General features: G+C 35.2%; 1 protein-coding gene across 1 annotated transcript in view; it reads right to left on the minus strand.

Annotated features, from left to right (window-relative positions):
- Positions 1–11,241, minus strand: part of prim2 (DNA primase subunit 2) — a 23,265-nt gene that overhangs the window by 9,087 nt on the left and 2,937 nt on the right. The window contains 5 exon segments of the mRNA XM_014011539.1: positions 4,280–4,465; positions 4,709–4,781; positions 5,101–5,168; positions 8,475–8,612; positions 10,192–10,287. Of these exon segments, the coding sequence (XP_013866993.1) occupies positions 4,280–4,465; positions 4,709–4,781; positions 5,101–5,168; positions 8,475–8,612; positions 10,192–10,287 (561 nt within the window).

The raw sequence follows: 11,241 nt of genomic DNA on the forward strand, positions 1-11,241 counted from the left end.
TATATATATATATAAACGAATATTGTGAATATTTAGCAAACATTCTATTCTGCTACATTTTCACTCGTTTTCTAAATAAAAATGTCATCTTTTTGTTGAGAATTTCTTTTACAAATGCTTTACAGTGCTTTTTGTGTGTGTTGTGTGTGTGTGTGTGTGTACGTGACAATAACAACCTACTTTGGGCTTACCCACTATTGCTTTTTGTACCGAGCATGCCCTTGATAGCCCAACACCAAAACCATTTTTTTTTGACGTCTAACAAAATTTGTACTGACCTTGTCACCAATAAACTTCATTCATGTGCTGAAAAGACCATTTACTGAGACGAAAAGGTGAAAAATGTCAAATAAGGAAAAAAAATGCAGTYGTTGTTTGGGCAGAACTGCTAACTAGGCTCTGGATCTTCTGCCTTTGTATTCTGACCTGTCATTACTTGACAGTAGTTGTTGTCATTACTGGCTCAGCATGGGTCAGCAGGGGAATTATTTGGAATCACAGTTTTCTTGTCGGGTCGCATTTTCTTTTCTTAACGGGAAGAAAACTTTTGGTGTAAATAAATATCTGGAACAGTGCAGCTGAGGTCTAAGTTTTGTTGTTAATGATAATTCTTTTGTGTACGGTAGTGGTAAAGGAGTGATAAGACGTCCTTTAAAAGTGAAGAGAAAAATAACGGGCATTGCTAACTTTTCTTCAAGAGACACGTTAAAGTTAACATCTGTAAAACAAGTAGTTTAACAGCAGTCCTAGCCCAGGGCAACAACACACTACAATGATGTGGCACAAACAGACACTTCTCCAAATGAATAGGCTAACTTCTGTGGRAAGAAGAATGAATAGATCAAGTTAATTTCATCAATTTTCACTCCCTCTAGTCTAATATTACACTGCCTCTTCCTTCGGGCCTCCCTTTCGGCATCGCTGCCTCTCATCTTCCTCCTGTGTGCCTGTCGCATACTAATGAGCCGGCTTTGTGCAGCATGCCACAAAGTGCAGTCCCTGACACAACACATACATCAGCGTGAAAGCTGCGAGCTGGTCAGCACCATTCTGATGCCTCTGCTGTAGAACAAAAGGAGGGCTTTTTTTTTTCCAGAAAGCCATCACACTCTGTCCAGMGAAAGTAAGACACCTCAGAAACAGGGCACCGAAGAAGGTTGCAGTGATTAAAAAATAAATAAAAAAACAAGAAATTCTACAAAGCGCACAATATATGGGGTACTGCTTTATTACTCTTTGCATAATTCATACTCTTTATTGCACACTTGTGCCTTTTTTCCCTTTAATATTAGTGACAGTTATTGTGCTCGTATAACAGCGACAAAAAGATCTTTTGAATTCTTTGTGCTGCTTGGAACGTTTTAAATGTCGGTACAAAAATACTCCTACTGAATTAATTAAACCTTTAGGGAGTGAGGGMAAGTGTCAACCTAAAAAGGTCTATTCCGTTTCAAAACATATTTTGCCGCTGAACAAAACGATTTTCAAAAAGCTACACGACTTAGCCGGCTTGCTTTTGTTTTCCTTTTTGTGTGTGATTAGTCAAGACACCTTGRGATTTCTGGGTTTTGTTTTATACACAAGCATTTACTGTGRCTGTAGTTAATCAAAAATGCTAAGTAACAATTTGGACATAGTAATAATTAGTGGCTGTTGAGTGAATTTCACACATTTTCAAAACAACTTTTTAGTGTCTGACATAAAAGCCTTCTTTTGTTGTTGCTTTTATTGTCTGAATTCAACTACAGCTGTTTTCTCCACTCAGTGTTCTCGTTATTTGAAAATGGCGTAATGCTGTAAAATCACTCACATCTGCCTCAGAACATTTGCAAATACAAATCTGACACGTGAAAACCATTGAAACATGCCATGAATTCAAAAAGTGCCAAATTTTTTAACTGCCAAGTCATTGTCCTACATTTTTATGATRGTCTACTACAGTAATATGTAAAGACTTTGTTGAATTTAATAACAGGAGTTTTCTTGTTTATAACAAGCCACGTCATTTTATGCTAGACTTGCCTAAACCAGGGAAAAGTGAACTCAAGGTTCCTCAGAAATATTATCTTCTTCAAAACTTTCCTTKAATTTGGGTGATTGGCCAATACTTCTTATCCACTCATCGTATCTACCTTAACAAAGGTCTGAAAATCACCTACTGTSTCCTGTTGTCCAGTTAAAGCAAGTTTGTATTGTTTCAAAAGGTATCGTTCAATTTTTTCAATAAAATAAGAATGAAACATTGAAGGTGTATTGTGATCTTATTGCAACCTCACAGTGTTCGTTATGAAAAAAAAAATCTGTATTGGACCAAATCAGAATCAGCAGGTCAGGCTTTTTAAAGACTGGTGATTGGCCAAAAACCTGCAATTGGTGCACCACTACTTTAAACATAAACCACAACTGTGTCATGTTCTGCCTAAAATATTCTCTTTCAGAAGATGTTGAGGAATATTTAAACCCTGCAGATGCTGAATGATTGTAAATAAAGTAATAAAGAAAATCTGCTGGTGGCAGCTGATCTGCTTTCATTTTGGATTGAAATAAAAATATGGACAGACCAGGACAGGTTGGTTGGATGTTGGTATTGGACATTAAATTTATTGTAAAATCTAACAAAAAGTGACAGTAGTAACGCCATTAAATGTAATTTATTGTCTGTTGATATCAACCCTATATATGCATTTTCCTGCATATATACTATATATTCCTGCAAAGATTCAAACTGCATGTTCAGAAATAAAAACATCATAAAAAAAACAGTGTTGTTGTTTAGACCTCAGACAGGAATCCCAGCAGTCCCATGCAGTGCAATACAATCATCCATCACTATTTCATATTTTCTGAGTCATGCAGGATGGTGAGGACATGCTGCTCATCTTACTTCCCGTGTGTTTAGTAACTTCTTTTCTGCTTTACGAGCTCGGCTGCTTGAGATTCATCAAACCGCTGGGCGTGCATCGGTGCACYATTTTGATCCAATGACAAATCGATCTAATGAGCAGTAAAGCCAACCAGTGACAGCATCCAAAATTCTGTGATAAATGCAATTCTAGTCAGAGGAAAATGGTATCAAACTTTTTATTTATTTATCTTGTTCAAAGCTCAGGTGTTGGAAATCTGTTTATGGCTTATCCTGACTTAGATGGTGTAAAAAACCTTTACACTAATTAAGATTGTTGTATGAAGACAAACACTTTAAATCATAAAAAAGCACATATTGCAGAGGTTATAAACAGCTGTTTTTAAAATATGTCCACACAACAGATTGACACAATCACCTCTGTACCAACATGTACTGCCACAAATCTTTAAAGCAGCCACAATACAGCTCAGCTGACACCAAACAACACGAGCTGACTGCACTAGGTGACCCCCAGTCTATCAAAACACACCTTGATCGGGACTCTGATCCAATCACAAGCATCCAACTAGATGAGACATCTCCAAAACCGTAACCAAAACCCAACAAATGTTAGTCTGCTCACTCCTGTGCATGTACTTAAGCGACTGAGTGAATATTTAGCTTTTGTTTTACGGCCCAAAAAAAAGTAAACTAATTTTGGGTAAAATCTCATCAACAATGTATCTCAACACAAAAACGGGTCTGGCAAGACGAAGCATACAGTTGGTCCAATAGTGTTTAGTGTACAAACATGTTTGTCAAAGAAAAATCTATACAATCTAAGCAATTACCCATTTAAGAGATAGTACTTTTCTTCAAAGTCAGTAAGGAAATAAYTTGATATTTGTAAGACCAAATCCATGTACGTGAGACAAACTCAGRCACACACATCTGTAAGAATGGAATAACTTCACTGAGGAAATTAATGCTGTACTTGATGCTTGAAACGCTAACGACACAATCAAGTCAGAAAGGTTGTTTTTTTTACAGAAATAGACCAGGTTTTTAATATTTAATATTATATCTAAAGCAGTGCAAGAACCAAATGATGTGATTCATTTCTGCTAAGACCGTTTCTTCACTTTGACTCACTGACGTCTTGTAGAAATTTTTATTTATACAGAGCTACGTCAATTGTATTTACTGTGTTGCTATTTTTTACTACGCCCACCTCAGCTTTATTAGACTCACATATGGGAACACATAAAAACACAAGTGAACTTTATTCTCGACTCTACAGCTTTGATTGGATAACGTCATCATAAATGAAAGAGCAGTTCAATAAAATAAAAAAAGCCAGGAGACCAAAATTTGAGTTATTCTCTTACATAAGTTAGAAAAAGATAGACAGAATATGTGATTAAGTAGCATTACCCTGTCGGCGTCCACTTTGCCCTTTGTGAACTCCATCCTCCAGAACTGCAGCGCCTGCTCCAGAGTGAGGCCGATACCTTTGAGGAACAGACCGTACTGCATCCTGCCACCATGGCGGAGGTGGTGGTTTTCTCTGAGAGACTGATGCAGCTGCCTCATACAGAGCGGGAAGGACGTTCCTGAAAGCTACAAACACTAGCGTGTTAATGACCAGCATAAAAATAATTACAAAAAATAAGTATTTGTACCAGTAAGTAATTATGTTTATTCTATGAACTACAAGCTAAACCATAATTAGAGGGCAAAAAAAAGGTTAACATCAATATTTCATCAAACCACCTTTGATTACATCACATTTTGGCTGCCACATCAAAATAAAKATTTTWAAAAAATAGCTTTGAGGTTTACATTTCCACCAGTGTAACTTACCGAATCGATCTGCTCCAAGGAGACTTTCCCTACGTTCTTCTGGATGCCGTAATCCTGTCCCACATATGCATGACTGAAAGAAGATATGAAAACATCAAGACTCAGACAATAAGAGCAGTTTTCTGTGAATAATGCCGTTTTAGATGAAGCTGGGGAATTGCCAATAAAACTGATCAAATGTTAAACATGAATAAAGTTTACGACATGACTCTGAAGACGGCGATAAAAAAAAAATAAAATAAAGGCTGCAATGAAATCTGAAGAGGCAATACCTAACTGGGCTACACAGTAAACAAAATCGTTAAAGATTGGGTGGGTTTATTCATAACAGCCTCCAGACTTCAATGTTTCTTGGTYCCAAAGGCAGCGAAGTAATCCCTCCTGCTGCTCACCTGAGATGGTTGAGGAGRGGCTGAAGACGTTCATCAGATTGCACTACTGGTAGCAAGCGGGCTGTCAGCTGCAGAAAAGATGGGCATTGCATGAGTAATGGCATAAAGTCTTGGTCAAAGGACAGCCTGGCATTACAGGTCAGTGCAACCAAACTACTTACAAGTTTGTGCACTTAAGACTGGTAAACAGATTATTTTAATTACATCTTAAACGTCTTTATGGCAACTACGTTTACACTGCAAAAAATGTCCACCTAACCAAGTTTTAWAATCTTATATCCTGCCAAAAAGTCTTTTTGATCTTGAGACTGATTTACTAAACAAGAACTGATTGTGTAAGAATAATAATCTTGTTTTCAGAATGTGTGAGATTATTTGTCTTGTTAGTCTGAAATGGTAAATGGTCAATTAAGTAAAAAATTTCTGCCAATGGAGTAAGAAATTTTTACTTGGTAAGATTCTTGAAATACTTGATTTGACTGAATTTCTTTTATTTCAAGAATCTTACCAAGTAAAACTTTCTTACTCCATTGGCAGAAATTTTTGCTTAATTGACCATTTACCATTTCAGACTAACAAGACAAATAATCTTACACATTCTGAAAACAAGATTATTATTCTTACACAATCAGTTCTTGTTTAGTAAATCAGTCTCAAAACAAGATCAAAAAGACTTTTTGGCTGAATATAAGATTTTAAAACTTGGTAAGATGGATAGTTTTTGCAATGTAAACAGATTAGAAACTTTTCACCTAGGGGCAATTACTAARTTTAATAAAATAAACTGACTGTAGTTTGAACCGTTTTCTCTCTAACAAAACAATACTGCCCAAGCTGCATTAGATGAGAGTATTACCCGTCCCATTTTTTTTTTAAAGAACATTTACAGTGATAATCCTATTGAATATTTGTTGGCAGAGGAAGGAAGCAGATTGTTAACTCGGTGTGTGAAAACTTTTAACGAGTTAATGCACATAAAACTAGCACTGGTGCCATCCTAAAACATCTGTAGTACATAAAGCAACTGCCAGGTAATATTTTATAACCCATGTTATGTTTTCAGCTCGGCTTTTCAAATGTTGCCCTGGTCTGAACACAAACTACACTTCAAAATAAATGRGCATGCCTTCAAAAATTGAGTTTCTCTTTTGAGTTCACCCTGTGAAAATACACAAATAATACTCAAAATCTAACCTGACCCATCTGGGGAAAGTGCTCCTTCACTTATTTAGTTTTTAAGTTATGTATTTATTTTAGAAGTCCACTTATTGTATTTGACAAAAAGGAAAATAACCATTATAGAAACACAATGACTTACTTTCAACAAAAAAAAAAAAAAACTGTTTTGGAAAAACTCAAAGCAATTCCGACAGTTGGTAGTCCAGATAATTACTTGGAAATGGAAGAATGAAAAAAACAGAACCAAATAGCTSTTTTTTTTATTTTTGTTTTGATGTCTCCTCTCATTGGTAAATGCTGGCTCTGCTCGCCTCATGTTGGAGGACACYCATTCAGACCAAAGCCAGTCAGGAACTCACGTTGGCAGCATTAACACAGACGCAATTAGACCACCGCACAAAAAGTGTGTCAAATTAAGACTGAAGCCAAGGATGAATTCAACAGCCAGTCTATTTTTTTTAGAAAAACTAAATGTCAAGCATGTCTTTTTCCATTTTCAAACAAAAAAGAGCCCAATCACAACTGATGAAGGTTTTACACTACACTGCAGCCACACTAAGATTAGACGGTACATATGAACAACCCTCTGAAAATCACGATTTTATAATTCTAGTAATCACACATTTCAAATTGCCAGAAGTGAGATTTAAATTGTTGTTAAAATTCACCAAGAAGCATTTTAGATCACTGGATGAGTGGAGCCCAGTGTTTGACAGGAACACAGGCATTACACAAAATAACGCTGATTAATTGCGACTCCTCCATTAAATACAAGGAGAAGACAAGATAATACTACCGCTGAACAAAACATGCATCTTTGTTTGCACTGTCAAGGCACTTTTCATGCAAAAACAAAAGAAACTGACAATTGTAAGACAGACTGAAAACATAAATGTGATGTTTGTGTTGACTTGTTGCTTTTCCTTTTCTTATTACACTCTTAGAATAGTGCACTACTGCTTATTATTAGGTGCTTTATTCTGAAAATCTAGAGGAATAGACTTCTGTTCTGTACACATTTTTTTACAGGAATTCATGCAAAACTACTACAARGTAGTGCATGTTATGCATGTTTGTGCAGAGGTTTTCAAAATTACATTAATAAATCAGTGTTTCTGCATTCAAAGCTCATAAAACAGTCAWCACTGGAGTTTTATTGTTTTATGGATCAATACATAAAAAGACACTGACAACAGTATGAATATTATATTGTTAATCTCCCAATGAGTTGTAAATAATGAGTAACTGAACTCTGAATCTACAGGAAATTCCATCAAAAGTTTGCAGCTCAAGTATGAGCTGGATGAATCTAACACTTAGAAATATAAATGTCTGTCATATCGGAATCTAAAAAGTTTTTTTTTTTAGATGTATTCATATATCAATCACAATAGATTCATAATAATGTGTTTTTTTTTTAAGTTTTCCTGAAATACTGGTTAGTATTTAGGGTATTTTCTATTCAAGTTTCGGCCATAAAGCAGCCAATTAAAAAAACTAGTTCTTTCTCAGAATATCCAGTGCCACTGGCTTCAGCTGTTTATAACACAGTTCCTCAGCCTGGACTTCTCTCTAGACAGAACTGAACTGCAGTTGTCTCCTCGCATATATAATAAGGAAAGCCTCTGGTTCCAAAAACGCTGCGTTCCACCTCCCTTGGGCTATTCAGTGCAAAACATGAGCATTTCAATACTGTGCCTTCACGGACCCCCCCTGCRATGGCTTTAAAAAACATCATGCCTGCAGGGACAATAGGCTCTTTCCTACTAGTTGTCGCCAATCATCCCTGCAGACATTTCACGTCATGTGCACACACACACTTATTCCCCTTATTTGAACCCCGCGTTTCTCCAGTATCCCTCAGGGGGCTGAAGGCAACCGCTGCAATTTAACAATCTGCCTCATGGAACCAGGGTTTTTGTCAACATAAAATGCACTTGAGTAAAGTYCATGCACAGAAATAAACACTTCTACAACTTAACACAATGAGGTGGAGAGTTGAAGGGATTATAATTTTTGAAATAGTGTTAGGATAAAGCAGTGTGTGATTTTTGAAGTGTATTATATGTTGAATATTTTACAGCTTACAACAGTGTGTGCTTACGATTATGTCCCTCTCTTATTTTTTAACCAAAGCAGTTCTGAAAGATGTTTTTCATTTTTAATTTAAAAAAAAAAAGGCTTTAACAACTTACCGCGAGAGCTTTGGACAGCCTTGTGCGGAAGTCATTCAGAACAATGGTGACGATTTCATGATGAGGAATGTACGCATAGCCATTTCGGAGGTACACTTTCCTTGTTCGCACCAAATCCAGGGCATCTTGAAATGGAACCTTAAACAAACAAATAAWAATTTTAAATTAAATACTTAATTAAATAATACCCAGCACAATAACTGGTGAGATTAGGAGGTAAACCTGTTGTTTGAAATMTAGGATTTACACTTCTTTTGCTGATAACCGATTTATATTCTCCTCAATGAAATGCAAATTAGAAACAATTAGCAGTCCGTGACAACCTCTCGGCCTTTTTTTTTTTTTTCATTTTGTGAAGTGACTGCAGATTTCAATCAGTTCACACAGTACATGGTTTTTGAGGTGACCTATCTATCAAGCTCTGAATAATGATCTAACATGTTTCTACACAAAAAAAGTGATCAAAGAGTAATAAATTCTAAAGGGAACAARAGTGAACCTGCAAAATCCAAGAAATTCAATGGGTGAACGAGATTTGTGTAGAAGCCTTTTGAGTAGTCAACAAGATTTAAGTGTTACTGATGAATATGGGACAATTTTGTTACATTAAGAAAATAAACACAACTTATATTAACTGGCAACAARGCAGCAACATGACTAGATATAAGAAAAAATGCAGCAAGAGATAAAAAAACCCCTAAAGATTAGCTCTTGTTGGTTTAACCATTTATATGACATATTATTATCAAATTTAAAAAAATGGAAAAGTCAAATGTAATTATCAAGACTGAAAGTCCTAATTAGATGTAAAGCCACTTGTATTGAATACAGCTTGCATTCAAACAAGCAAAGAACATGGTCAAACATCTGAAACAGCACTGCCTTCTAAAGGACAAAGCTCATAAAATGGGCTGAAAAAGTTGAATGATAAATCATATGAATATAGAAATTAGAGKTGCACAATATWAGAKAATCTTGTGATGGTGACAATATTTGTAAATATTGCAATGACGATATCAGATGCGATAAATTACTTTTGTCTTCTTTCCTAACTCTAAGTGACCTATAGCATTTTTGGCAATGTTATTTGTGTCTGGAGTGAGCTTTTGCRGCCYTGAGACTCTGTCCTACTGGCTAAATATTGCATTAGTATGAAAAAATACAACTTCAAAACTCTTCCGTTACGGTGATGATGATATATTAGCAATATATTTTGCAGCTCTAATAAAACTTTAAACATAGAGTTTTATTTTTTGCTGTAAAACTGATTATCCGTTTTTTTTTATCTCAGCCAAAGAGCTCAAACACAAAGTTGGTAATCAGATTTTTTTTTTTTTTAATGACAAGCATTGTGGTAACAAGAAACAATGCGAGTCCGCTTGTCTTTTAAGAACTCAACACTGCCAATTTATTATCAAGCCTGCWTGTTTGGAACTTTTGACTAATTTGCACTTCTCTTGGTCACCATCAAAGTGAGCTGGTTGTGTCTGCGTTGGCAGGTCAGGCAGTTTTAGATCCTTTTCCACAAAATTGGATATTCCCTCATATATTTTTTATAATTTGCAAACATATGCTTATTTGCACAACTTGGTAAATTTGTCTTTTTGTCTAAGCGTCRCTGAATTATCGATTTGGACTCTACAGCTAAAAAGCATTCTTATTAACACTGTATATAAACAGTGTCATCGGTCTCAATGAYAAGAAATGAGTAACTCACTTTGTAGAAGTCGTGCTCTTCCACTGTGGCTCCACTGATGCCATAACTGGAGTTGATAAGTTTCTCCTTCAGATCCTTCTTCTGATCCGCACCAGTCTGAAAAAGTTATTCACAACATTCAACGAGGGGCTTCAAAGGATAAACAGTGTCACTGTTAATAAAATAACAGTTGAGGCTYAAGAAACCAAAGTATTTTGAAATTGGTGCATCATCTGTGTCCTTGCTTGACACGCCACAATAAATTTCTTTAGGATATTTTAATGAGTTTATGTTTGTTCGTTTTAATCTATTTAAAAACTGACTAAATTCCCCATAGCAGAATGTGTAAATCAAAAAGTACCTACAGTAAAATCTGCCTCTATTCATCATACAAGTGAAATTTACACATAACTGGAACCAATACCTTTTTTTGTCTCTTTATTAAAAACAGCATCTAGGTTCATTCATCGTCTAAATTACAGCAACAAAAGGGCAGAATTTTAGATTGAAACTCCTAAATGAAAAAAGGGACACTGTTCTGTTACTGATTAAACAGCGCCATCTAATGGAAACAGAGAAAAACAGCATGAACAGGGAACCACGAACCACATCAAAAAAATAATAAACTAATGTCCAGCATAAGGTTATTGTAATTTTTAAGTTTTATTTTCATTAAAACTAGTTTTTTGTCAGTTTCTTTTGAAGAATGTTTGTGTGTCAAATTGTACCATATGTTCTTCCAAAGTCTGTTTTTGTCATTTCTAACAATGATATATATATATTTTTTTCCATTTTCTATTTTGAAATGTCATACTTTTCCAGATTCAAATGTTCAAATATTCCTTTRTTTATTTTTTAACACACAATGCATGAACATCAAAGAACTCATGTGGATTTTTTTTTAATTTATTGACATCTTTTAGAAAATTCATGAGTTCGTTCACAAGCATTTAAGTTCATTAATGTTGACAAAAAAACAAGTAAAAGAAAGAAAAAAGGTTTGTCGGATAAAAACAGACTGGAAACACTGAAATAAAAATACTGAAAGTATAAAATAGTATTTTAAAAACT

This window comes from Austrofundulus limnaeus, unplaced genomic scaffold (genome assembly GCF_001266775.1).
Source record: "Austrofundulus limnaeus strain Quisiro unplaced genomic scaffold, Austrofundulus_limnaeus-1.0 Scaffold0, whole genome shotgun sequence".
In the NCBI taxonomy this organism is placed as follows: domain Eukaryota; kingdom Metazoa; phylum Chordata; class Actinopteri; order Cyprinodontiformes; family Rivulidae; genus Austrofundulus; species Austrofundulus limnaeus.